Source organism: Ochotona princeps, chromosome 32, assembly GCF_030435755.1.
Source record: "Ochotona princeps isolate mOchPri1 chromosome 32, mOchPri1.hap1, whole genome shotgun sequence".
In the NCBI taxonomy this organism is placed as follows: Eukaryota; Metazoa; Chordata; class Mammalia; order Lagomorpha; family Ochotonidae; genus Ochotona; species Ochotona princeps.
In genome coordinates, this window is record NC_080863.1 from 7,476,299 (window position 1) to 7,503,727 (window position 27,429).

At 56.3% G+C, this 27,429-nt stretch overlaps 1 protein-coding gene and 1 long non-coding RNA gene across 3 annotated transcripts; one reads left to right on the top strand and one right to left on the bottom strand.

Moving 5' to 3' along the window:
- Positions 1-11,885: 11,885 nt before the first annotated feature.
- On the bottom strand, positions 11,886-15,773 carry EGR3 (early growth response 3). Of its 2 annotated transcripts, XM_004591366.2 has the most exons (3): positions 15,609-15,755; positions 15,073-15,125; positions 11,886-14,141 (listed from the first exon to the last, which is right to left on the bottom strand). In XM_004591366.2, exons 2-3 carry the CDS (start codon positions 15,110-15,112, stop codon positions 13,132-13,134), a joined length of 1,050 nt encoding a protein of 349 aa, XP_004591423.1. In that variant the 5' UTR covers positions 15,113-15,125; positions 15,609-15,755; the 3' UTR covers positions 11,886-13,131. The 2 variants fall into 2 exon arrangements, with proteins under 2 accessions (XP_004591423.1, XP_004591422.1); XM_004591365.2 differs by lacking the exon at positions 15,073-15,125 and having other exon boundaries at positions 15,609-15,773.
- A 760-nt stretch (positions 15,774-16,533) lies between these two features.
- Positions 16,534-21,663, top strand: LOC131478398 (uncharacterized). The gene is made up of 2 exons (XR_009244458.1): positions 16,534-16,646; positions 21,459-21,663. It is a non-coding gene; the product is annotated as an uncharacterized LOC131478398 (long non-coding RNA).
- Positions 21,664-27,429: the final 5,766 nt, after the last annotated feature.

Here is a 27,429-nt window from a genome sequence, read left to right on the forward strand (position 1 = left end):
GCCACCGAGGCCACTACCTCTGGACAGGTCAGGAAGGAACCCCCACAGACAGTGCATGAAGCAGGGAAGGGGAAGAGGGGTGGAGTCAGTAGGTGACCAGTCCTTCTCCCAGCCTTAGCCATCTCTGATCTTGCAATGGTTTCCCACCCCGCGCAGTGTCCTGTTCCACCAGATGCAAGCCAAGCAAACTGCTGAGGCCACAGCCTTTTAAATGGGGTCCTGTTAAAAAGACTGTCCTTGGGCCTGGTGCAGTAGCCTAGTGGCTAAATTCTCGCCTTGCAACCACCAGCATCCCATAGGGGTGCTGGTTCGTGTCCAAGCTGCCCCACTTCCCATCCAGCTCCCTGCTTGTGGCCTGGGAGAGCAGTAGAGGATGGCCCAAAGCCTTGAGATCCTGCACTCACATGGGAAACCCAGAAGATGCTTCAGACTCCTGATCATGGACTGGCTTAGCTCTGGCGTTTGCGGCCACTGGGGGTTTAAAACAGTGCATGGAAGACCTTTATGTAAAGTCAGCCTTTCCAACAGAAAATAAGCAAATCTTTATGCTTTTGGCCTAGTGGGATAAGCTTCCTCCTGTAACAGTTGAAGTCACAGCTACTCCACTTCCAATCCAGCTTCCTGCTAATGCAGCTGAGGATGACCCAAGTGCTTGGGCCCCTACACCCGTGTGGGAGATCCAGAAGAAGCTCCTGGCTCCCAGTTTCAGACTGCTACCAACCTGGGGCATGAACCAGCAGATGGAAGCTCTCTATCTATAGCTCTGATTTCCAAATAAATGAACACATGAAAATGAAAAGGCTGTTCTTGGGGCAGTGAGATCTTCCCTTCGGAACCACTTCCCTGCTACCGCCTTGGTTCCCTGACATCAGGAAGGGCTTGAGATGGGCAGGGCTATCACCTTTCCTGGCTGCAGTTGGGTGATGATGGGGACAGTCTAGCATCTCCAGCATGTGGCAGGGCTCAGTGGGCCGGTTCTTCTTCTACCCCTGACTTGGCATCACCCAGCCCTGCAGCTGGGAGCAAACTAGCTGAGAGTTACTGGGGCAAGACAGAGAGGGGAATGAGGTCCTCTCACCAGGACCCCTGTTTCCTTCTTGTGTCAGTGGGTCTACCACTGCGCACACTCCAAGAGTCTGCAGCCACAGCAGCTTCCTCTCCCACTGGCTGCACCAGCAGGGGAGAGGTTGTTTCCATAGGACACAGGTGGGGGCAGAAACCTGACTTCCTGGAGGCCTGTGGTGGAGGACAATCACAGCAACCCAGGTGGCTGACGTCTGTGCTCCTGCTCTCGACCCCGGGGGGCCCAGCACCCATCTGGAAGCACCTTCTCCAAAGCTATATGACAGCTCCCTGGACCAGGTCAGAGAGGAAGGCTGTCGGTGGCTCCCAACCACCTTCTCCCAGCAACTCTGCGAATCCAAATAAGATAGGGAAGAGGCAGTGGGAGGAAATGATAGTTTCATGGTTATTTTCAGAAAGGAAACAAAAAAAATGCAAACAGGAGCACACCCTGCATTTTGGTACAAAATCTAGGAGTCTCAGGGAAAAGAACCCACAGTTCTTCCTTCTTCTGCGTCCACGCGCCAGATGCTGGGGAGGGGCTACCCAGGCTGTGGGGGCTTTGGGCTGCTTTTCAAGCAGGGAAGGAGTGATGAGGAGCCCTGGGAAGCAGGTGTTTTCTTGAGGGAGAGGGGAGGTTGGAGTGGGGGAAGGCAGCACAGACCCTTCCCACCAAGGCCGGCCTGGGGAAGCCAAGGTATGTTCCTCTTGGGGCAGACAGGAGCCCACCCTTTTAGGAGCGGAGGAACTAGGGACAGGGTGGGGGAGTGAGCAGCGAGCTGGGAGACTCTGGAGCTGGTGCTGCGAGCCTGAGCAGGATTGGTGGGCCGGGAGGGTGTGTTCTAAGGGAGAGCACAGTGTGGGGAGAGGAGCTGTGAGGAGGAGGCAAGGCAGCAGCGGGTGCTGGGGGTGCTGTGCTCGTGGGAGAAGGGAGGAGGGCTTCTGTGTGCATGGGAGTGCAGGAGGTGTGCTCGGATGGGAGATGCCAGGCTCACAGGAGGAGTCACCACCCCCTGTTCCCCCCTTTTCCCCCCTTCCCTTGGCAGTTCTCGCTAGGTAGATGCCAGGCACAGCATGCCTTCCTAGCCCCTCGAGGAACCCAACTTCGAGCTGTAACTCCTGGGTTTCTCCCCCTAGCAGAGAAGTGGGGAGAAGCGCAGCCTGGACTTGTAGACTTGGTTGGGGGGGGAGTCACACTGGCTGAAACTCCTCCAAGCAAGCTGAGAATTCCAAATGCTGGTAGATGAGGAATTATAAAAGTACGGGAGAGAGAGAGAAAGTGAGAGAGAGAGCCAAGAATTAGCAGGCTTAAGAGAATTGGAAGAGGATTTTAGGAAATGTGTGGGACCTTGAGGCACGGAACGCGCTATCCTGCCCATTTGACAGATGTGTCACCTAAGCCCCTTGACTGGGTCCAGTTTCTGTGATCAGTGAGAGAGCGGGTGGCCGTGGGGAGCAAAGGCAGATGGGCTGTCAGGTGGTTTGGCTGGTAACCTAACACACCTTCAAGGAAAAGCAAACCCAGGCTGAAGGCTGGGAAGTTTCCATCCAAGGGCTGCCCATGGACCTTGGAGGTGACCTATGGGGAAGGGCTGGAACCATCCCCACCAGCTAGCTCAACCAGCCCTGCTCTAGGACCTGGGAGGCTTGGGGAGGAGATGGAGTTCGTGACTCAACCCATGGGACACAGGCTTGACCCAGAGGTGGTTGAGAAACCAGCAATATGCTGTTGCCGTAGTGGGGTAAGGGATGGAATACATGGCTGATGCCCCAGATAAGAGCCAGAGGGTGTGCCGGCAGGGAGGGGTGTCTGTTCCAGGCAGCTGAGGGAGGAGTGGAAGGAAGGAGAGGCCGCTTGGGGGATGGAAAGAAGAAATTAAGTTCTTCCAGGACCTTCTGAGAGGCCTTAGCAGAGAGAGTAGGCTCTCAGGGTGCCAAGGAATTAAAAGCCTCCGCTCTGACCCAAGGACAGAGATGCCACAAAAGCCTCCCCGACCCCCGGGGCCCCATCAGCAGGGCAGTGGCTCCAGCTAGGGGCTGGCCAACCCCAGGCCTCCCAGGCCTTGGACACAGAGTTGGTCTGTGCCTTGTGGGCCAAGGCTCCATAGTTCCGGCATGGGGGTCAAGAGGACACCCAAACCCAGGGGACCTTATTACGTATCCCCTTCCACGCCTATTTCAGCAAATACAAGGAGGGGGGGGAAGGTCTAAATACACACTCCAGAGGCCGGTGCATAGTGGGTTAAGCCACCACTGAAGAAGTTGCCATTCCACAAGGCTGCCAGTTTGAGTCCCAGCTGCTTCACTTCCCATCTAGCGCCCTACTAATGTGCCTGGGGAACCGCTGGAGAACGGCTCAGGCACCTGAGCTCTGCTCTGGATGAAGCTTCTGGCTTTTTTGGCTTCAGCCTCATCCAGACCTAGCCATGAGACCATTTGGGGAGTGAAGCAGTGGAAGGAAGATTCTCTCTCTCTCCCTCTCGCCCTTTCTCCTCCTCCTCCCTCTTTCCCTCCCTTCCTCTTTCTGGAATGCTCACAAATAGAATCTTCAAGAAAACAGCTTCACATATTCCAGGAAATACACGCGGCTATAGATAATCATTACTCCAGGCCCAGGTCCAAAGGAACCAGAACCTGGGCAACAGTACAGAGCCCCACATAGCCACTTAACCTGCTCTCAATGGTCAGGAGGGGGTGGGGCTGGAGCAGCAGCAAGGTGGGGATCTTTGGGGGCTCCTGGTCCAGCCCCCAGCTGCAAATGGAGGAGTGAGCCTCCCTTACAGTGTGATGGCCCCAGGACTCCCAGGTATTTCGGGGTCTGAAGTTGCCTGGGGGATTCTCTCTAACGCTGCTGGTTCCTCTGATGGCAATGTCAAGCCCAGGAGGGCATGAGGGTTCACCTGCGTGCTGGGACTGAAGCCACTGTTGTGCTCTTTTTGGCTTTAGAGACCAGAGCTGCCCAGGAGCAGGTGGGTGGGCTGGGAGAGGGCAAGGTGGAGGTATGAGGAGCAGGCACCAGAGGACAAGGACATGGGGTGCCTTCATCCCAGTTCACCCTTGGGGCATGCGCTGAGGCAGGGCAGGTGGAGGCCAGCTGTTGAGATGCTCTGTGGGGACCAATGTCAATCTGAGGCTGCATTTCCCAGGGCCCCCGGCCTACCCCCTGCCCCTTCCCAGTCTTGGAGCCAGGAGAAGCTACCAGAACGTGATACAGGACGTGTCATCTGTGCCGGGCAACCTCCACCCAGCCAGCTGGGCACACTCCAAAGACTCCAAGCTGCTCTGTTCCCGGAGCCTCTGGGCCACTAGGATTTTTTTTTTTCTCCCCTCCAGGAGGAAGACAGACGACTGAATGCCACCTCATATCTTCCCCAGCCAGCTCTAGGCCACCAAGGGGGCATCCTGGGCCAGTCCCAGAGTCGGGAGCACAGCTCTTGGCACTCATGGTACCGGGGTTGAAGGTGGGGTGGTGAAGGTGGGGATCGATATTATTGGGGGGCCTGGGAGAGGACATTCTGGGGTCCCCTAGGAGATTCCCCAGCTCCCTCACCTGCTCTGCCTGCCCACCCCGCTCCCTCCTGCTCCCTCCAGACCCTGGCTTAGGTGCCTTCCCTGGGAGCCACCATTCCCATGACACCAGTCCCGACATGCAGCCAGGTGCGGTACCTGCCTGCCTGGATGGAAGGCAAACGTCCAGATTGGTCTCATCACTGCCTGGCCCTTCCCCCTCCTCCCAGCCTCTGCCCAGTGCCCAGCAGGCTTGCTACAGTCATGCCTGAACCAATGACATGCAAAGACATTCGGGGTGACAAGGTAGCAGGGACAGACTGAAGGGAGCTTTGGGGGCAAAACACAAACTGGAAAACCAGAAAAAGAAATAAAGAAAAAAAAATTCTGGGGGAAGGGGAACAAGAATTTTTTTTTTCTTCAGTAATGAAACTACTTAGCCATGGACGAAGACACTACAAGTGTAAGAAGGTGATGTTCATGGGGGTCACGAGCCACACAGGGGAAAGGGGGTGTTGCTTTCAGGGCTGAAAAGACAGGCAGCTGGGGGACAGGGAAAAGTGACCAGCCTATAGCCTGGCAGCCTGGGTGCAGGGTGTGGGTTGGGGTTCTGCCATGGGCCTGTCATGCCATGGGGGACTTTCTGCTGAACATTAGCCTTCAGAGGTTTGTCTGCTGCTGCTTTTTATTATTGTTATTTTTAAAAAGATTTGTTAACTTTAAAGGCAGAGTTGCACAGAGAGACATGATGAAGGCAGAGAGAGACAGAGACAGAGAGATCTTCATCTACTAGTTCACTCCCCAAATACCTGAGACTGGCAGAACTGATACTAGGAGCCTGGAAACTCCAGCCACATGGAGTAGCAAGGACCCAAGCACTTGAGCCATTCTCCATGGCTTTTCCAGGTGCATTAGCAGGGAACTGGATTGGAAGCAGAGCAGTCAGGATCTGAACCGGTACTCATATGGGATGCCAGAGTCATGGGCTGTGGCTTAACCCACTGTGTCTCAATGCCGGCCCCTGTCCACCTGTTCTGGATGCTTTTACTGTCTAAAAAGGGATGCCAAGAGTCGGTCTCATGCTACCTTCCACTGCTGTTGATGCTTTCCTCGATTCTCTCCAGCGGCCACTCTGGTTCCACCACCCTTCTTGCACAGTCCAACAAAGCTGCCTGCTTAGGACCTTCTGCCTGAATCTGCCCCTGGCCTGTCCCATCACTCCGTGGATCTGTGCTCCAAAGGCCCCTTCATGGGAGGTCTCCTGGACCACCCAGGCATCACAGCAAACACCTCCCCTCTCTTCTTTGTAACACAATGAGAATGGGACACAACATACTTCAGTTTGTTTGTTGATGGGTAAAAAGGCAGGGCTTTCTCTGCACACTGCTCTCCCTACTCCCCCTGTGCCTGGAAGCATGTGTTGCATGTGCCAAACCCTCAAAACATATTTGCTAAACAAATGAAGCAATCACCTATGTTCTGGGGGCCCCAGCACTCAGACTCTGGATCTGACGTGGCGGTTCTGCCCTAACTGGCTCTGCCGGCGTGAACGACTCACAGACATAATCTGAACCAGGTGACTCCACATCTCTAGTGGGGGGTGGGGTGGGGGTGGAGAGGTGGGGGTTGTCCCCCAAGGGAGATGGGATGAAGTGAGGGCCCTGAGCTCCATGGCTCTCCTGTTGCCACTTACTCAGTCAACCTTCCCAACCAGCTCTCCATGGCTGGGAGCTGAGACTTGGCCTAAAGGCTGGAGGTGAAGGGCGGATGACTAAGCCTGGGAGGAAGGCAGAGCACTGGATGGGGTGCAACTGAGGCTGCTGCATTTTATTGAAATCCTTGATAAGGATCAGGAAGCAAGGCCACAGCCCAATGACACAGTCAGTAATCCTGCAGCTGATACAGGGTCAGGAAGGTGTTACCTCCACCCATCTTAGTGAGCAACCGAGAGTCAGCAGGACCTGGGTAGGGGCCAGGTAATAGGCAACAATGAACCTCAACTAGGGTCAGATTCTTGTGCCCTTTGGAGGGTTGGGTTGGGGGGAGCCATGCCCGGCAGGCAGATCTCTGATGAGCAGAGACAAGGGTTGTGCCGACTGGGTCTGCGTGGCTGTTCCAGTCCTTAGGGAGAGACGGAGGCCTCTGTCTTCCAGGTGTGTCGGGAAAACTGGGGAGAGGAGGGGGACAGGGCACAGGCAAGGAAGGTAAGAGGCTGATAGAGCAGGCGCCGGCAAGTCAGGCAGGCACCATCTGCGCGGCCTCATGTGAACCAGGCACAGGCAGCAACAGAGCTGGGAGAAACACAGTACCCAGGCACCCAGGCTGCAGGACCACGGCCCAGCTGAGTGTCAGATCCAGGAGGGAGGTGGCGGGTCCCTAGCAGGCAGAGGGCCCCAGGGAGAAGCCAGAGGAGTGGCTTGCTGGGGGTTATCAAGCTGTCTGCTCCTCAGGCCTGAGGCTTACAGAAGGTGCAAGATGCTAGCAGCCTGGAGGCCCCACTTCCGTCCTGGTCCATTAACCTGTCATTTTGATAGGGACAGAACACTCTGGGTGGGTGGGACCTCCTAAAGCACGCACCTTTTTCAAATCATGGTGATCCCCTGGTGAGGGTGTGTCCCCAGCCTCAGGGCTGGCTGACCCCTGGTTTCCTCCAGCGAGTGAGTAGAGGGACAATTCATTGCCAGAAACTCAGTGGGTGACCACAAGGGACTGAAGTTGGCTGGAGATGGGTGATGGAGGCAGCCAGCTTGAAAGACCAATTTCCTACAAAACTGGCAGGATCAATCAGAGGTTTGGGGTCAGTTCCTGAGCCCTGCTCCTCTGCTCCCACCCCTGAGCAATTAGAGGGAAGCAGAAAACTTGTAGAAGCAGGGACGCCTGAGATCCAGGTCCTCCTGAGGCCCAGAGGGAGACTTCTTTACCCAGGAGCTTTGGCACTGTGGAACCCAGGAAGCCCCATGCTCAGGAGGCCAGGCCAGGAAGCAGTGAGGCTGGGTTAAGGAGAGCCTGTGCTGGTGTGTTGCCCACCAAGCCTAGAATGAAGGGCAGTCTTGCTGACTCTCATAGGCAGCCCTGTGGCCTTGTGGTAGCTGCCTTAGCCCTTGAGGAAGATGGCTAAGAAAATGTTTGCCACACTCACTGGCCTGCTTGCCAGAGGGGGAAGAACAAGGGCTTCTGAGTTGGCATCTCCTGGTGATCAGGAGAGGTGGTGGTGGCAGAGAACGGCCCCAATTCCAGGCCAGGGGGCAAGTGGCAGTGCTCAAGGCAGGAAAGAGGCAGGGCAGGTCCTGTCCTGTTTAGGGCATGAGCAAGGCAGAGAGAAAGCTTCAGCATGTTGTCCCGGCCCATGCCTCTTTCTTGTATGGGTCTGTGAAAATGGCCAGTGATTGAAAATGTTACAGATGGAGTTGACAGAAGCCACCAAGTACAAAGAGTAACAGTCTCAAGGGCTAGAATGCATGGCAAAGCCAGTGTGATCTGTAGCCCTGGGGACACTCAGAGTCCTCCAGCTTACCACAAGGCTTTCGACAGCAGAAGAGGGGCTAGGGGAATCTACCAGAGCCAGCTTACCACCACCCACCCCTGCCCCTGGGTCTACGGCGGGCAAATTCTGCACCACAAGCCATTGCCTCCTTCCTCCAAAGCCATCTTGTGATTCCTTTTTTCACATCCAGTGAACTCAGACACACTGACACACACACCCATTGCAACCATCATAAAAAAACACACCTGGCCTCCGTTTCTCTCCAAGTATCCCATTCATTCCCAAGCCCAGGGCAATAGGTACAAAGTTGAAAAGTCCTTATTTCAGTATACTACCACCAAGGTGTAGGGTACACTGAAGTGTGTGTGCGGTGTCCTTTGGCTCACCCCCCAAGTACCTAGGGGATGACTTGGAAAGAAATGTTTCCCCCTCCACTTTTCTGCCTTACTTAATGCGGGACTTTTTGTTGGCAAAGCCACCATGTATTCCTTCTCATGGCCCTTCCTCCACAGGCTCCCCACTTCATCCCTAAGTTTCAGGGTTGAGTCTCCTCTTCCCATGCTTACAAAACTCTGGGCAGGTTGGGTAGCTGGGGTGATGCTATCTGGGCCAAACTTATCTAGCTACAAAATATGAATCAGTGATTACACCACCTGGGGCTGGTGCCAGCCAGGCGGACTGCCATATTGCCAAGTAACCCAGTGGTTGGACCAGGTTGGGTTGAGTAACAGCCACCAATGGAGAGTGAGTTTGTTAATCACGCAGCGTAGTAGGCTGTTGACGAAAGTCTACTTCTGGAGGCCTGGTCTGATTGGAGAAGGCGCAGGTGGGGCTGGGTACTAACCATGAAGACACTCTGCGATGCTATCTTCCCTGATAATATTCCACTTGAAAACACAGAAGACACCTGGAAGGAAACATCCAGGCAGGTTGGCAACGAGATGGATGACCCGCCAGCCACTGGGGCTCTCCCGCCATCTTGGACTCCCTGTTTAAACAAAGAAGGCTGCTTTGCTGTGGCTCCATTAAAAGCTGCCATTTGGGCATTTGTAGTTCCATGTGGTGAGCCAAAGGGAGTCAAGATGGTACCCAGCACTCTCGTATTGTGTGGGAGTACACACACACACACATTCTCCTCACTCCTCTCCCCCTTCAAAAGTGTTCTTTTCCAAGGCCATTACCCACCTCCCCATCTGACTCTGGCCTGGGCTTCTTAGTACCACAATCCATAGGAATACCCCCACCTCCCCACCCTCTCTCCATGGTGTTCACGGTGGGCAGGCCCTGGGGTAGCAAGGATAATTTCTGAACAGGACCCAAAGTTGCAACTTTGTGGCCGGCCTGGTCAAAACACCCCCGGGACTGAGGAATGTCACCTGCCAGTCCCCACTTGGTGCCCTGTTGCCCCAACTTGGGGCTCTCTCTGTCCCAAGTCCTGTTGCTCGGGGAGGCAGTTCACAGGCAAAACACATAGCCAAGATGGGGTTTCTCAATCATTCCTTGCAGGGATGAAGAATTCCAGACTCCAGAGAACGAGGCCAGGGATGTGGGATGCAGTTGTTACTGCCAGCAATACAGGTACTCAAGAGAAATGGAGAAAACGCAAGGGCTGGTCAGTCAAGGTGGCATAGGATGGCGGGGTGTTCTGGGTTTAGGGCAAGGAGTGTGTCCACATGGAAAATAGAAATCACCCGATGGGATGGGATGGGGTGCTGCTACTTGAACCTTCTCCGTGTGCCTCCCCGAATGTCTTGTGTCTTTTTCTTCCCTTCAGACACCAGAGCGCTTTGGGTTGTTTCAAAGATCCATCTTTCCCCCACTTTGGGCCAGGCAGTTAATGAGCGAGGTTGGGAAGACTCCTATCCAAGTGGGATTAGGGCCATAGAACTTGAAAACCCGACTCTCTTTCTCCCCTCCACCCCCAATTATCTGACCACAAAAGAGCTGCCAATCTTGTTGGTTATCTTGCCAATCTTAAAGAACCCCTGTCAAGTCTGCACCTGCTTTTTTTTTTTTTTTTTTTCCAGGCTTCAAAAGCTTTAGTTAAGAAAACTACTGTGCAAGGCTCTCCAGGAGCCTGTTTTGGGGTTCCCGAAGGCTGTCAGAGGAGCCCAGGTCACCAACCGGACAGCCCCTCCCTTCTTCGCTCCCCCCAACCCTTGTCCAAATACCCACTGGGAAACTAGGTTTCCCAAGACACCAGTTGCCTGCCCTGACACCCACGAGTTTACCTAACCCGTTCCCTTCATCCTTCTGGCGGTTTCAAGTCCCACAAGGGGTGAAGGGACTCTGCCTTGCCTGTCTTTGGACTAGACAAAGAAACACTACACGACAGATCTGCCATGCCATACAACCCACACACAATGGTGACCGGGATCCCGGCAACACCAGGTTCCATGCCTCCACTCGTCTTCCAGAGCAAGAACGGCTAAAGCAAAGCGAACAACCTACCCAACAGAGCACAAAAGGAAGCAAAACAAAAACAAAAACAAAAAAACAAAAAACCAGGCCAGACTTTATGCCATGAAAACGAGGAAGGATCAAAGAAGGAGAGTTGATAGTCCGGCTGATTGTCAGCAAACAGAATATATTTACTGTTTCGGCATTTGCTCACAGTGCAAATGGCACGACATTACACCATTTCAAGATTTCATTTTTAAAAATGCTGTTTCCAGGAACTATATCGGCATAACAATGTGACAAAAGAGCAAATGAAATGTTGGTGAAGAATTTCACCTTTTCACAATATCAAGCATAGTTTTTTTTTTTTAACCTTAGTATAAGGTACTATAAATCCAAGAAATAAAAACATCCACAAAATATATTACATCTGGTTTGTCTTTTTCTAAGTACTCAACTTTATACAAAAGTCTTTCAAAAAATATCATTCCTCATAGGTTTTCCTGTTTAAAACCTGATTTTTTTTTCTTTCAGTTCACATAAGTTAGAGTGCATTTTCTCTCATGGTTTTTTTTTTTTTTTTAAACATGCAGACATATAAAAAAAATCTGAATAGCACAACCTTTTGGCAACAAAGTTATTTTTTCTCATAGTTTAGCTTAAATGTCTGAGAACAGTTTTATTAAAACAAAGGAAAACTCGGTCATCATGCAGTGACATGCATATCCTGGAAGGAGCCAGGAAAAAATATTAAAGGAAATTTGATTCCTCCTTCCAGCTTTGAAGTCACCAAAAATGGATGTTTGGTAATAATCATCACATTAGAAAAAGTAGTCAGCAAAATACTGTCTCTGCAATGAAAGATTTCACCTTTCTGCTGAAAAAAAAAAAAAAAAAAAAAAGGAAAAATAAACAGAAAAAAAAAAAAAAAAACCCAAAACAACCACGGGCCCTCCTGGCCAACTTCATCTCCTTCACTCTTCTTCTGTAAAAAAGTCTCAGTACCTGGAAACACACAACCCCTCCCGCTCTTTGATCTGCTCCCCTTTAGGCGCTAGCATCCTTTTAGTATTATTTGTCCACCCCTCCCAAAAAAGTGATTTTCTTTGCTAAAAAAAAAAAAAAGTGGGACACGCATAAAGTGACTTTAAAGACAGACATTCTGTAAACGCAGATTTTTGCTCCTCTCTGGGTGGTTTAGTGATCATAGGAGAGTCAGTAATACATTCAGTGGGAAATCTGCTAGGAGGCCACGGCAGGGGGTAGGGGGGGCACCTTCCCTGCGACTCCCCTTCAAAACAGCCACCCCGGCAGGCAGCCGGGAAGGGGAGGGTGCCTGAGAAGACACAAGGAGGTAGGGCAGGGAGGAGGCCTGACACTAGCCTGGAAGAGATACACCTCTTTCATCAACGTGGGTGATTGCAAACAAACAAATAACAAAAATTCAAAAAAAAAAAAAAATACTCCCTGTCCCTAGGAGGGACACTTGGAGATCGAGGTGTTTTTATAATATTCCCCCAAACACGTGTGGCTCTCAGCTCAGCAGTTCCAAGTCTCATAAAAAAGAAACCCTTTAAAGCTGTAGACGCCTGCAGTGCACCGCACCGGACGCCCAAGTACCTTAGAGATTTCATTTTGCTGGGAATTATCCAGACCGTGTGCTACATACACACACACACACACACACACACACACACACACACACGCACGCCCCCACAGACTTAACTTCTACCTGTGGTGTCGGCGATGACCCAGGAAGTATCAAGAGAGCTTCTCCTTTCCCAGGATTGGCGGGAAGGATAAATGGGCACGTGGACCTGCAGGCTTGGGTGCGGCCTGCGAGGGAAAGCGCATGGAAAACCAGAGTCTCCGAAGCGGCAGTCGCGGCCTCCAAGGCCTGATGGCAAACCCATCTCCTCCAGCCACGTGCAGGCCCCAACGCCTGGGACACTTGAGGTTGCTGAGGTGAAGGAAGAGTTTAGGGTAGACACAGCTCAAGTTCAGCTCCAGAGTCTCACGCACACGTACGCACGCGCAACACACACGTCCCGCACCCCACCCCCCTCTCACAGCACACACACACACACACACGCGAGCACGCACACACCCCGCACGTGGCCGCGCGTGAGCGCGCGCGTGCGCCGGGTAACCTGCTCCGCGCTTTGGTGCGCTCGGTACTCCCTCAGCCCACCCTGGCGGGTCGTCGAAGGGCGGGGCGGGGCGGGGGAAACGGAGGGAGACGCGGGGCAAACAGTGAGGTGCGAGGGTCGAGAGGGGTTCCCACCTTCAGTCCTTGGCATGGCCCCTTGGCCCCTGGATCGAGACGATCCAAACGGAACAAAGCGGGCTAGACGCCACCTTTCCGCCCCCGTGCCTTGGCTAAGGAGCCGCGGCGGGAGGCGGGGAGTGGCGCGGTACTGATGGCCAGGAAAAGACGCCTCTAGCCCCGGCCTCCGACCTCACAGGTCGGTGTCAAAGGTTGGGGACTGGCGTGCGCGCACGCGCGTACACGTGTGTGTGGAGGAAGGGGGTGTCGAAGGGGAGCCAGGGGCCGCACGTCCATGGAGCGGGCCAGGGCGCGGCCCCTGCGCCTGCGTGGTTGGCTTTCCCCGCTGCTTTTCAAGCGAACAGCCGGGAGGCACTGGAAGGGTTCAAGTGGGGATCCGGGGGCCCGAGCCTCAGGCGCAGGTGGTGACCACAGGGGCCAGGGATACGGGGGGAGCCGCAGACGCCGAGGGCGCCCCGCCTTTCTCCGCCTTCTTCTCTTTTTGCTTGAGGTGGATCTTGGCGTGGCGCTTGCGCTCGTCGCTGCGCGCAAACTTGCGCCCGCAGAACTCGCAGGCAAAGGGCTTCTCGCCCGTGTGCGTGCGGATGTGCGTGGTGAGGTGGTCGCTGCGACTGAAGCTCCTCATGCAGATCCGGCATTGGAAGGGCTTGTGGCCAGTGTGGATGCGCAGGTGCCGAGTCAGCTCGTCCGAGCGGCTGAACCGGCGGTCGCAGCCCTCGGCCGGGCAGGCGTGCGGCCGCTCGTGGAGCGGGGTCTTGCTCGGCCGGTTGGGGTACTTGCGGGGCCGGATGGGCTTGAGCGTGAGCGGTGGCTGCGGCAGGCTGCCGAAGCCCGGGTGGATCTGCTTGTCTTTGAATGCCTTGATGGTCTCCAAGGGAGTGATGGGGGGCGGGTTGACGCGGATGGGGTCCATGGCCTGGAAGGGCTTGTGCTCCGGAATGGAGCCCATGTCGTTGGGGTGGTGGTACAGGTTGTAGTCAGGAATCATGGGGAAGAGATTGCTGTCCAAAGCGGGTTTGGCCGACTGGTAATCCTGTGGGGAGTAGGCGAGCCCTGGGTTACCCTGGGGGTCGTGGAAAGATACTGGCTCCGAGTAGAGGTCGCCACAGTTGGAATAGGGGGGCAACGCCGGGTACATAGCCTCCACGTCTCCCTGCGGCGGCTGCACCAGGCTGGTTGTAGACGTCTGCGTGCTGAGCGCCCCCGAGGCTGGGGGCACCCCCAAGATGCCGGCGCTCATGAGGCTGATGATATTGTCCTGGCACCAGTTGGAAGGGGAGTCGAAGGCGAACTTTCCCAAGTAGGTCACGGTCTTGTTGCCGGGGGCTGGCTGGAAGGAGCCGGAGTAAGAGAGTTCGGGGTTGGGCTTCTCGTTGGCCAGACCGATGTCCATCACATTCTCTGCGGAGAGCAGGGAAGAGAAGGCGGGCGTGAGTGAGGCCGAGCCGGCTGCCGGCCGCGGCGCCCAGGTCCTGGCCCAGGTGCCGAGGGCGCGGCCGGGCGGAGTGCGCAGCGCAGGGGGTCAGAGAAGAGCGCGCTGAGCCCCGGCGCAATGCGGGCGGCGCCGCGCTCCCAAGCGCAACCTGGATACGGCACAAAATACTACGGATCGGGGTGTGGAACGGCTGCGGCACACACACGGCACACGCTGCGCACACACTCACGTACCACACACACAGAGAAACACACGCGCGCGCGCGCGCGCTCCGCAAGCATTGTTGTTCTTCCCGAGGTGGGGCGGGCAGGTAGCTGCAGCCACAGGTAGTTTCAGACCCGAAGCGCGCCGGGCTCTGGCTCTCCAGTGCGCACAACTCGGCCTCTCTCTCCGACCCGAGTCCGCGCGCCTTCTTCCCCGCCCCAGAGAGGCCGTCCCCTCCGCCCCCCACTATGCGCGCTGCGCTGGGGTCGCCAACCCCGAGCGCTCCGACGCTTTGTCCTCCGAGAGTAAAAGGGTACCGCCCGCCAAGGGAGCTTTCCCATATACACCCCGCACCCCCCACCTACCCCGCAAAGCCCCAGCCTCAGCCTCCTCTGAGCCTGAAGGAGATTTCAGCTCCTGCTGGAGGGGTGGTGTGTGTGTGTGTGTGTGTGTGTGTGTGTGTGTGTGTGTGTGTGTGTGTTGGGGGGGGAGGAAGCCCCAGCCCCAGCTAAAGGGAGAGGGCAGAGCGGCGGAAAACCGGCCCGCGCAAGCTCTCCGGGCCTCAGGATCACCCCCGCTACTCCAATCCCGGGGACGACCCGCAGGTGGGCCTCCCCCCCCTTCTCTACCCCGCCGCAGGCCCCACACCCCCACGGCTGTGCTGAACGCCCCGGAAAGGCAGCGTCGCAGTACCTCTCCCACCGCGGGGACTCCACGCCGCACATGGCTCCATCCCGGGTGGGAGGCTGAGGGAGTAAGGGGGAGGGGGAGAGCGCGGGTGAAAAAGACGCCCGGCTCCTCCCGGAAAAAGGGGCGACGGCACCACGCCTTGCACGCAGCCCCAGCGATCGTGCCCCCCGCGCGGGGAGGGAGAACCCGGAGCCACTCGAACCTCCCTCCCTCCCTGCCTTCCTTCTCTCCTCTGCCTCCCTCCGGTCGGCAGCTGCCCCCACCCGGGAGGACCGAAGCCGCTCCCGGTGGCGTCGCCAACCGAGTCTTCCCGATCGGAGAGGGTGGGAGGAGTGGGTGGGAAAAGCCGTTCGCCCCCTCCCCCGAAAACTGCCAGCGCGCTCCCCCACCTCTGCATCCATCCATCCATCCATCCGTGTGTCCGTCTCTCCAGCCAGCCCTGCAGCCCTCCGTCGTCAGCTCGCTCCCTCGCTCCCTCCTGCTCCTCCTCCTCCTCCTCTTCCTCCCTGCCTTCCCCGCCGCCTCCCCGCCGCCCTTACCTGTAGCCATCTGATTGTAATGGGCCACCGAGTCGCTGCTGCCAGAGAAGAGGTTGAGCGCGCTGGGGATCTCCTCGGGGTACAGATTGTCGGGCAGTTGGTTCAGCAAACTGCTCATGGTCACGGGCAGCTTCTCGGCGAGTTTGCCGGTCATAGCACTCCAGAGCCGCCGCAGCCGCCGCCGCCCGCTCCTAGCGCAGCTTCCAGGCCCGTGGCATCGGAGAGGCGATCCGTGGTGCAGGGCAAAAGCATGCGGGAGGGAAAGTTCGGGGGGGAGGGGGTAGGGACTAGGGGAAGGGATGGGCCCGGGGAGGGGATCTTGGCTTTTTTTGGGGGGGAGTAAATTCTTTGTAGGGGGGGGCGGGAGAGCCTCAGCTGGTGCAGGCAGAGGCTGGTGGGTCCCCGGGGGTGGGGCTTGTGCGAGGGGTGGGGTAGGGGCTAGGCCTGGGGGGAGGCGATCTTGGCTTCAGGGGGTCGCACGCCGCCTCAGTAGGATCTCACAAACAGACGCGCGCCCTCGGCGCCCCCCCCTCCCCACGATCCGCCGCTGCTGCCGCCGCTGCCTCTGCCGCCGCTGCCACCACCGCCACAGCCACCGCCACCAGCACCAGCACCACCACCACCAGCCCCGCCGCTTCCTAGCAAGCTCACTGCTGCCCAAAAGCTCCCAGCCAGGGAACTCCAGCAGCCTATTTATCCGAGCCCCGGGAAAGCTCCGTGACGTAGCTGCCCATATATGGACAGCCAGAGCCCGGCGGAGGGGCGCGACGTCACAATGGAAGCTCCTCACAATGGAACATTAGAAAGCAGGAAGCGGGCCGCAGCCGGCGTGCAGCGCCCGTACCGCTCGCCGCTGCTCGGAAAGGAAGAAGTAGAAGAAAAAAAAAAAATAAAACCCAAAAAACAAAAACAGGGAGACGAAGACGGAGCCGAGAAGAGAAGGGAGCAAGACGTGCGAGCAGAGTGGAGAGCGCGCCGCGGCTGAGCGCCGCGAGTACTGCGCTAGCGCGCGGCGCGGAGTCCAAACCCGGCCTTCAAGTGGGTGCTTTGGCCTGGAGATTCTGCGCTCATTGGGGAGCGGGGCGCGGGGGAAAGGCGAGGGCTGTTTGCAAGTGACCTCTAACACCTCCCTACTCCCCCATACCCCAGTCTGATCCAGTCCGCAGGTAGCCTGCTGGCTGTTTGGGGAACCGGAAAAGGCGCGCTCGGACCCTGTTCCCAGGAGCTCCCCCAGCCCCTTCGCATTCGCGACCCTTCCTACTCCAGACTGGGAAAAAAGGAACTGGTTCCCAGAGACGGGGAGGGGGGCTTCCAGAGTGTGGGTGCTTCTCGGTTCAGTGTCTGAACAACTTTGGTAGGGACTTCATTCCTCTACATCGCCCACGTCCTTCTCCCCTCTGCTGGGCCTTGGATCCTGCGCTCAGTCCCGGCTGAGTCCCGGGGCCGGTGCAGGCTGTAGCCTCGTACGTCCCGGCTTGAGAATGTGCCATTTTGGCGTGCAGACTGAGTGAAGTCGGGGGCTTGGAGAACACGTGTCCGGCACATAATCTCCTAACGGTTCCCAGACAACCCTTCTGGCCACAGGATGGCAGGAGGACCCAGCGCGCCTGGGCGCAGTCACTGTGTGCCATTGCCTGCGAAGGGCCGGTCCCGGAGTTGCAAGCGGGAGGACTCAGAACCCACAGAATGTCTGCTTACACACCATCGCGACGGCCTGCCCTGATCCCGGCCTATAGCACTCGCCCGCCACAGGCAGTCCTTACTGCTGTCTGCCTCGGAGTCCCGCAGTCAAGCGCGGCTTGTGTGCCGACCCGGGGCGCAGTCACCTCCCCGCGCGCAGCAACGGGTTCCGGGGGTGGCTGCGTTCCGCGAGGCTTGCTTTCTAATCGCGCCCGCGCGCGCGCGCGCGGCTGGGCCGCTACAGAGGGGGAGGAAAGCTCGGGAGCGCGGGGCTGCCACCCGTATCACACTGGCCTGGCGGGGGAGGATTCCCTCGTCGTGGCCGCGTGGGCGCGGTGAGTCCCGCGTTCCTCCCCCCTCCACCACCCCGTCGGCGAGTTGAAATTGCGGGGTTGGGGGAACGTGCATCCTTGTGGAGAGGGGAGAGTGGGAGTGTTGACAAGGAGGCAGAGCGGATCCCCGGGCCTAGCGCCGTGGGAGGGCCACGCAGGCCGGGGGACGCGTGGGAGGAACTCCCGAGCCGCACATCGTGCTGGGGTGGATGACAACCCCCACTCCCTCCCCTTCCCTCCCCTCCTTTGCCACTCGCTTGGAGAGCCGGGGATGGGAGGACCGGCCTCCCCCGGATCTTCTCCAGTTCTCAGGAAAGAAGGGATTCCCGCCGCCCGCGAGCCCCGGTCCTCTCTCGCGCCAGGCTCCCCCACTCCTATCCCGGGGAGGCGCAAAGCGCCCTCAGGCTCTTCTCCGCCCGCGCGGCGCGGGGAGGGAGCGCGCTGCAGCGGTCCCAGGCTCCGGCCGGAATCAGGGCATGCAGCGCCTTCCCGCCCCCGGCTGCGTCCCTGGGGGCGGAGGGGGGACGGCGAGCGCCAGGTCGGGGGGCGTAGGCGGCGGTGTGAGCCGGGCTGGGTGCGGGAGGGGCCCCGGCGGCTGCAAGGGAGGGTCGCCGGGGCTGCGGGCCAAGCCGGGAAGAGCCATACAAGGAGCGGATCCGGTGACGCGCCGGCCGCGCCCCTTCTCCGGCTTGATTTGGCTGCAGATTCCGGTCTCCGGATTTGCATCCAGTGGAAAAGGAAAGAAGAACGGAACCCGCAGCCTTTAAAGGAGCCGCACAGACTGTAGCGTCACCTAGGGAGGCGGTCTGGGTGTATGTGTGTGTCTCTGTGTGTTTATGTGTGTGGCGTGGGGAGGGGGCGGCGTGAAACTTCAGCCAGCGGCTCCGGTCTGGGGCCTTGGAACCCAGCGGTAGTGCAGGGGCGGGGAGTGGCGGAGACCCGTGCATGCTCAGCGGCGGGTCTCTGTCCTCCGGGCGCGCTTCCTGCTACACGTGCATTTGCACGGGCTTGGGGTGTGTGTGCGTGTGTCGGTGGGTTCCTGTCTGGGGGGTCGAGTGGGGACCGAGGTCCGTGGCATTGGGCTAGCCGTAGGGTCTCCCTGCCTTGCCCCACACCCAGCCCGGCTGCAATGCTCGCGTCTCGCCGCGCGAGGCAGAGTTGGGCTCGAGGGGGTGGTGGGAAGGAAGCAAGAGGCCTTAGGCTGCCCGGCCCAACTCCGGAGGACCCTACCGTGCACCCATTTGCACCTGTCCTCAGGACGGTGGGCAGGGTGAAGAACCGAATCACCTCTTCCTGTGGCATAGGGGGTCAGCGCTGGGAAAAGCAGGGGCAATTGGAGCGTCCTCCAATTTCCAGCACCCAAAAGACCACCAGACCTGGATCACTTCAGAATTGACCTCCCACCCCCAAAATCCTTTCGGCTGGCTGGCCTCGCTGCACCCACGAACTGCACTCGTGGGGGTGGGTGGGGGCATGCGGTGGTGTCAGCCAGATTGGACAGGAGCCTTTCAGAGCTAAAATGCCTTACCCTTTCCTTCCTGCTATCTCTTTCCCTAGGATTCTGTTCAGTATTCATCAAAGCTTCCGTTTTTAAGCTTTAGATACCCTGGCCCATTTCTTCAATAATCCCGATGTCCTTTTGCAGGGTCTCCCACCTTGGTGGCAGGAGTCCCAGCACCTGGGCTCTCTGCTGTCTTCCGAGGTGCACTAACAAGGAGCTGGGACTCCAACCTGCACCCATAGGGGATGCTGGTCCCCACCCTGCGAGCTTAAGCCCTCATAGCCTGCTCCCTATTTAGGCTGCAGCTGGAGCAGGCATCTATTGTCCCCCTGGGTGAGGGTGGCAGCTGGGTACCAGGGTCAGAAGAAACTCAAAGCATCCTGCCTTCTGCTTGCCTTTTCTTAATTTCCACCTATAAGTTTTTCTTCTTCCTTCCCTCCCTCCCTAGCAGAGGGGCCCAGGATGTTTATCTCGGGTTCATTGGCTTCATTGGCGGGCTCAGGTGAGACTGCCGGAGGCCTAATTACCTGAACTTGAAGTCCGGGACTTGTTGGGAAGCGAGTAGGCACTGGTTCAGGGCGTCCCGCCCTTGGAGCTGGTGAGAGGCAAGCTAGGCCCTGTGCCCTAAAGCCAAAACCGCCCGGGCCCTGCCTGTAACTTCCCTTGGTATCCAGCTGGCTTCATTCACTACAGCTTGGGGGACAGCTTCTGCCTGAGTGGGGGGCGGGGGGAGCCAGTGCTGGTGTGTGTTTCAGCGCCACGTGGCTCCTGAAACCCACTGCAGGGACAGACAAGGTCACATAGTCACCTCTGCCATCTGGACTTTGCCCCTCGCCTAGTCTTCCTGTGCTGTCTCACAAGAAGCCCCTACTTGGCGGAGACTGTGGCATTGGCCATGTAGAGCCTACCTCAAGTTTATACACTAGGGAGGAGTACCCCTGGGAAGTAGCCTGTCTGGGCTATGGACCCGAGAACCAGAGACATTCTGGCTTCCTCCAGTCATACCAAGCACCAGTTTTTGGGGCCCACTCTGGTGGGGTGTTCCTGGAAGGCCATTTTGGGGGGCCAGGGGTGGAGGCAGAGGGGAAGGGAGAGATTGAGATCCTCCATCCACTACTTCACTCCACTCCCCCAACTGGCTCCAATGGGCAGGGCTGAGCCCTGGGATCTCCCTTTCCTCTCTCCCCAAGTCCCCTCCACCTCCCAAGTTCCCTGCATTATTGCTATGGTATAGTTCTTCATACTCAGTCATATGTCCGTCATTGCGGGCATGGACAATGACAGAGTCCAGCATCCTGTTAAGATATAGTGAACAGTTTCATTGGGAGGCCATCTTTGATCTGGAAGTAGAGATACATATTGCATTGCATCCTCACATCTGGATATGATAGTCCCCATTATACATCCCCTTCAATGAAAAGCCACAATACTAAATCAAAAATAAAAAGAAAAACAGAAATTTACAATGCCATGAAGTTAAATAACCTGCTACTGGATATGATAAGTCTCCATTACACAATGACTGTATATCTCCTTAAATGAAAATCCGCAAAACAAAACAAAATCAACAATAGGAAGAAAAGAAGAAATTAAAAATACCATGAAGAAATGAAAAATACCATGAAATACTACTTAATTACTAATGTGTCGCTGAAGAAATGAAAAAGAAAATCAAGAACCTTCTTGAAGAAAATCTGAAAGATTTACAGAGGGAAGGAGAGACAGAGAGAGATCTTGTATCTGCTGGCCAGCTGGGATTCCAACTTGTGCCTATATGGGATGCTGGTGCTGCAGGTGGAAGATTGGCCAGTTGAGCAACCACACTGGCTCCCCACTGTTCTTCTGATTCCAGATTCCTACTAAGTAATATGCACTCTGGGATAGAGCAGTCTCAGATGGTTGGTCCCTAACATGCCCATGGGAGACCTTGAGTTCCTGGGTTCTGTTTTAGCTTGGTCTAGCCCCTGGCTGTTGTGGCTATCTGTGAAACAACTAACGAAGACCATGTTCGGTGCCTCTCCCTTTCCATCTCTTGGCCTTTCAAGTAAATGGAAACAAATCAGCAGAAATTAGGAGATGATCTGTGTTGATGAGGAGAGCTTCAGTTGCTTTGTGGAGGCATCTGATCACAAACAGTTGAACCTCACCCTCTCTGGGACTCTAAAGTGAAGGTTCTTAACCCCATCCTTTACCCCCTTATGCTTGTGTTGGGGAAAGAAATGAGATGTGGATGAGAGAGGCTGGTATTGGGCCACAGCACATTACACTGCCACCTCCAATGCTGGCATCTCATAGGGGACACCAGTTCAAGTCCCAGCTGTTCCTCTTCTGATCTAGCTCCCTACTGATGCACCTTGGAAAGCAGCAGAAGATGTACCGAGTTGTTAGGCCCCTGCACCCACATGGGAGACCCAGATGGAACCCCAGGCTCCTGGTTTTGATCTGGTCCAGACCCAGCTATTGTAGCTACTTGGGGGAATGAGCCAATAGATGGAAGACCTCTGCATCTCTCACTGTAACTCTTTCAAACAAATAGATAAAATCTTCCTTCTTTCCTTCCCTCCTTTGACAGATGTAGGTGAGAGAATGCACTGGTATAAAGCCCATGGAAGAAGCAAGGAGTACAAGACAGGCTGGCTTGAATGTTGGGCACCAGCACCCCAGCAGGGATGGCAGGAACCCTGGGCCCCAAGACAGATGGAGTGCAAAGCTTGCCATTCCCATGGAACTCAGGGCAAGGGTCCCTCCGCTAGAGCCTCTCGCAGGTGTGATGGCCACCAGGGCACGTTGAATGCCAGCCCAATTCCCAGGTGGTCCCAAGGCAACAGGATCCTCTCTAAGCCAATAGCACACTTTCACCTAAAAAAAATAGGTATTTATTTGGAAAAGGGTAGGGGAATAGGCTTCCATCTGTTGGCTCACTCCCCCAAATTCCCACCACAAATGGGCTCCAGAGCCAGGGCCAGCCAAAGCCAGGAGCTAGGAAGGTGATCCAGGTCTCCCACAGGGGTGGCAAGAATCTGTTTCCCACTGCCTGTAGATCTGAGTTAACTGAGCCAGAGCTGCGGGACCTGAATCCAGGTGCTCCATCATGGGATGAGGTCTTAACTACTAGGATAAACATCCTCTCCTGCACTTTTTTTTTTAAAGGTTTATTTATCTGAAAGAGATAGTGAGTGAGTGAGGTTCTATCTGCTGGTTTACTCTCTTGATGGCTGTCATGGCCAGAGCTGGACCAAGCCGAAGTCAGGAGTTTCATCGGGGTCTCCCATACGCATGGCAGGGACCCAAGCACTGGGGCCATCTTGGACTGTCTTCTCAGGTGCATTAGCAGGGAGCTGGGTAGGAAGTGGAACAGCCAGGACTCAAACTGGCCATATGGAGTGGCTTAGCCTACTCTTCCCCAACACTAGCCCTTGACATTTTCATTTTCTTTGTTATTTTTTAATTAAAAGATTTATTTTCATTGGAAAGTCAGATACACAAAGAGGAGGCGAGACAGAGAGGAAGATCTTCCGTTTGCTGACTCACTCCCCAAATGGCTACAATGGTCAGAGCTGAGCTGATCTGAAGCCAGGAATCAGAAGCTTCTTCTGGGTCTCCCATATGGATTCAGGGTCCCAAGGCTTTGGGTCATTCTCGACTGCTTTCCCAGGCCATGAGCAGGGAGCTGGATGGGAAGTGGAGCCATTGGGATTAGAACTGGTGACAATATGGGATCCTGGCGCATGCGAGGTGAGGATTTTAGCCACTGGGCTACTGCACTGGGCCTGACATTTTCATTATAAACACCTATTTGTGTCTAATTCAAAGGAATTCTTATTGTTGAGGAAAGAATCTGCTGGAGTCTGGGGAAGACGGGCCTGTGCAGGTCGCCCGGGGGACCCCTATGAAAACAGAAGCCCAAGGCTGACTGGAGCATGGATAGCAGGTGATGAGACTCGAGGGAGTGTGGGCAGTGCTAGGGGCAGGGGCAGGAGTCCTACATTTTGCTGTAACTTGGGGCCATGACTTTGGGTTTCAGGAGGGGATTGACCCACACAGCCTACCTCTATGTTCCTACCACTTCTTTTAGCTCAGAACTAACAGAGTTCTGATCCCACTGCAAGTGCTAGCATTGCCAGCCCAGGGAAAGGGTTCTGTGAGATTTGGGTTGGGGTCTTGAGCGGCTTAGCCGAATGGGTCAGGGGCAAGGGCTTGGCTTGGGATTGCAGCCCATCTGAGTTCAGGGAATCACAGAGGGCCAGTGGAGTTGTCATGTGCTTTAGGGACCTGTCATTGTCCCTGGGGGCCACTGTTGGGGACGGTCCCTTCTCAGCTGAGAGAGTTGGGTGTCTCTGTGCCAGGACTCCCAGGGGATGGGGCATTGTGGAAAGAGGAACCTTGTGATTTGAAATGAACCAGAGAAGATGTTTGAGGGTGTGGAGACCAAGGGGCGGAAGTGCCTGGGAGAGATGGAGAGCAAAGAAGGTGCCATAGCAAAAGAGAGGGATGGGGGAGGAAGAGAGTGAGGAGAGGCTGTTTCCTGCTCCATGGCTTGCTTTGTGGCTGTTTGTTGGGAGCAGGCTGCACCCATGGGACAGATGCTACTGCAGTTTGCTCTGTACTTCTTTCGGCTCCCAGCCTCCAAGGGAGAAACAGTGGGATGCTGGGCTTCTGCCCTCCAGTTGTGGAGTTGGAGGCAGGCTTCTGGTTTCTTCCTGACCATTCCCTGTAGCCCAAAATCCTGGGTCCAGGAAAGAGCAGTGTGACCTTAAGGGGCCCAGAAGACAGAGTCCATGATTCACAAGTGGACCTTATATTCCTGCCTCCATGCCTCCACCTGACCCTTACTGTACCCTGGGAGGACGGGAGGGGTGAGGGAGAGGGCTGCTTGTTGATCATGGTTTGTATTTTTCTTACAAAAAAAAAAGTTTCTAATTTGAAAGGGAGAGTCTCATAGAGAGAGGGAGAAAGACACAGATCTTGTATCTCCTGATTCATTTCCCAAATGCTCACAGTAGCCAGGGCTGCAGGAGCCAGGAACTCCATCTGGGTCTCCTCTGTGGGTGGCGGGGACCCCAGCCCTAGGACCATCCTCTGCTGCTTTCCCAGGTGCATGAACAGGGAGCTGGATGGGAAGTGGTGCAGCTAGGACTCAAACCAGCACGCCCCTGGATCTGGGAGGTGGCACCCATACTTACAGGGTACTTTCTGGGCACTCTTTGTAGAAGGAAACCAGTTTGAGCTCCGGCTCCTGCTGTCAGGCAGCAGGCCGTCTAAGCTGAAGTGTGGAACAAGGCCTGTCTAGAAATGACGTGATGTCAGGGGGGCTAAGTGTCCCGCAGGAGGGAGCTACAAACAGTTCAGTGGAAAGGCTGGGAGCAGAGTGGTTCAGGGCCCAGGGAAGGTTTCATGCTGCCAGGAGAGACTGAGTCCCTCCCTAAGTGAGGAGTAGAAGAGCTGGGTGTCCCTGTCCTCATCACTGCTTTCATCTGCACAGTCAGCCCAGGAGCACTGCCCTTCCAGTGCCGTCATGGTGTATAACCAGGACAAACGGGGAGACCTAGAGGTAGGGGGAGATGAGAGCTAAAGGGGGGAGAGCAGGGGGCCTTGGCACTGGGGCACCTACAAGAATGGGGGCCAAGAGACCTTCGCAGCAGGCCGTCGGCCGGCTGACTCACCTGGAAGCTCCCAGAATGCTTGTTGGACATGGAGCAGGAGGAACCCCCTATCTGGCTCCATTCCTTCCACCATTCTTAGCAAGAACAGGGAAGGGCTCTTCCGTGGGCTAGAATCCAGGAAGAAGAAGGAGCCTTGGGGAGGCCAGGGAAGGGGCGTCAGGGGGCATCCCAGGTCCCGGGTTGGAGGGGCGAGGGGGGTTGGGAGTTGGATTAATCGGCCGTCAACTCAAATGGTAACAGCCCCGTTAATTGGAGTGGTTAATGATGGTTGGCATTTTATCTTCAAAGTCAAGGGCAAACTGTAATTAATACTCCCACCACCCGAGGGCAGGGTACAGGGTGGGGGAGAAGGGAGTGGAGAATCTTGAGCTACCAGTGGGGATATTGAGGCAGTGGCTGAGAAAGAGTCGTTAGGAGAGTGGACAGTTAAGAGAGTGGACGCCCAGTCCAGTAGAGCCCCCAGTATTTTTCTGAGCACACCGGACAGAGCACCACCTCCCCACAGTCTAGTAGCCTGGAGGGCCACGGTCATGAGTAGGAGAGGGGGTCTTGGGGGAATCCGGGCTTGTGAGTGGCATGGTCACAAGAGCGGGTTGCGGGGGTGGGGGCTGGGGGGAGGCCCAGGGAGGGGCAGGATGAGGCCGGCTTCCCTTGGGGTGAAGGACAAGGAGGACGGGTGTGGGCATTCCCCTCCCTTAAAGGCCAGTGTTGGGGTGGCAGAGCGACCAGGCGCTTAGGGAACCACCAGCGTTTGCGCGCTCGCTGGGAGGAGACGGCCGGCTGGCCGCCTGGCTGGCTGGCTGCACACTCAGAGTGACTCACCGGCGGCTCCGAAATGCCTCCCGGTTTCCTCGGTGCAGTCTGGCTGCCCAGAGCCCCCAGGGAGTTCTTCATTAGGATGGTTATCCCGCCGTCCTTAAAAGCCGGTAAAGAGCGCCCAGGGTCCGAGGCCACGCCTCGAGGCCCCCCCCCTCGGATCCTACAGCGGGGTCCATAGGCCCCTCCCAGGTGTTCTAACCACCTGGGTTCTAACCCCTCCCCCATCCCCATGGCATGTGGTGGGTCGGATTCTGTGTGTGGGGTCAGGGAGGGGAACAAGCGGGTAGGGAGGCAACCGGTGGAGCAAAGGCACTGGGTCTTGGCAGAGCTCATTGAACACCCAAGCATACTTGGGAGCAGCCACCTGTCCTCAGAGACGTCTTCTGACCCTCGGCTGATGCCATCTGGGGAGCAGATGACACTAGTGACGGCAGGCAGCCCTGTTTTACCCTCACCTTACTATTTGGAAGCACCTGCCTCCCACCCTTTTCTCCACAAGGGCAGGAGGGATTGCCTGTGTGTGCTGTTCCGCCCAAGCTCTCCCTTAGGTCCTTCTTCCGTATCTGGCACCCCAGGGTAGGTGTCCGCCCTGGACGTCCATCTGGTGGTTTCTCCTCCCCTATGCGTTTCTCCAGTACTGGACAGCTGTGACTGACCTTTGGTGTGGTCTGATAAAGTACAAGATCTACCATCTGCACTGATGCTAAATATATACGTACAAAGTGGGGCTGGGAAAGGTGTGGGATGAAGGGGTGTGTGTGTGTGTGTGTGTGTGTGTCTACTGGGTCTTGGTATTGGTCCCACAGACAGGGTCACGTGCTGTATCTGAAGGCATGGGCCTGCATTTTAGTCCAACCATGACTTACAAGTGTACTGAATGTCTTTTGCTAAATTCCCTGTGAAAAGGGCACTTGCGACAAAGTAGAGTGGAGTCCCCCAGACTAAGGGTGAGCGGCCAGTGCTGTGGTATAGCAGGTAAGGCTGCCATCTGGGATGCCGGCATCCCATGTGGGTGCAGGTTTGAGTCCTGGTTGCTCCACTTCCCATCCAACTCCCTGCTAATGGCCTGGGAAAGCAGTGGAGGATGGCTTAAGTTCTTGGGACCCTGTATCCACACGGGAGACCCAAAGAAGCTCCTGGCTCACAGGTTTAGATCAGTCTAGCTTTGGGTGTTGTGGTCACTTGGGGAGTGAACCAGTGGATGGAATATCTCTGTGTCTTCTCTGTAACTTTGCCTCCCATATCAACCCTTTTTTTAAAGGGTGGTCTCTGATGGCGAAGCCACTGTCACTTGGCCCTTCACCCCTGGTTTGCTTTCCCCGCCCCGCCACCAGGTGGCCAGAGATGAAATTCTGACCTTGCCGGGAGACCTGGGTTTTCAGAGGCCACCTGGGGCAGCAGGGAACTCAGAGTAAACCCTGTGGCTATCAGCACTGCCGCCCCCACCCCTTCCACAGCCCTTGGCCCCTCTCGTACACGCCCCCTCTCAGGACAGGAGAAGACTAACTCCAAACCCCAAACGAAAGAAAAAGTCTTCGCAATGGAAACTCAGAACGAATCCTCCCCTCTTTGCCTCACTTCCCTCCCCGCGGTCACACTTCCGGCGGCCGGGCTGCCACAGGATATTTTGGGTTCGAAAACAAAGCGTCAGATCTATTTGAGCAACTTTTGTTCCATCGGAGTAGGAGCCCAGGGTCCTGTGGCTGCTTCAGGCCCCAGCCACTTCCCCAGGGAACTGACAAGTTTCCTCCTCTCTGCCAAGAGGTCCGATTTAGCAACTGGACAGTTTTAGCTTCTCTTTTCCCTGGCCTGGCAATGGGCGGGCA

Bases quoted from the DNA above. Each gene is read 5' to 3' on its own strand.
- EGR3 (XM_004591365.2), bottom strand. From the start codon at position 15,762: ATGACCGGCAAACTCGCCGAGAAGCTGCCCGTGACCATGAGCAGTTTG. The intron at 14,142-15,608 runs GTAAGGGCGGCG...TGCTCTCCGCAG, and splicing joins TTACAATCAGATGGCTACAG to AGAATGTGATGGACATCGGT.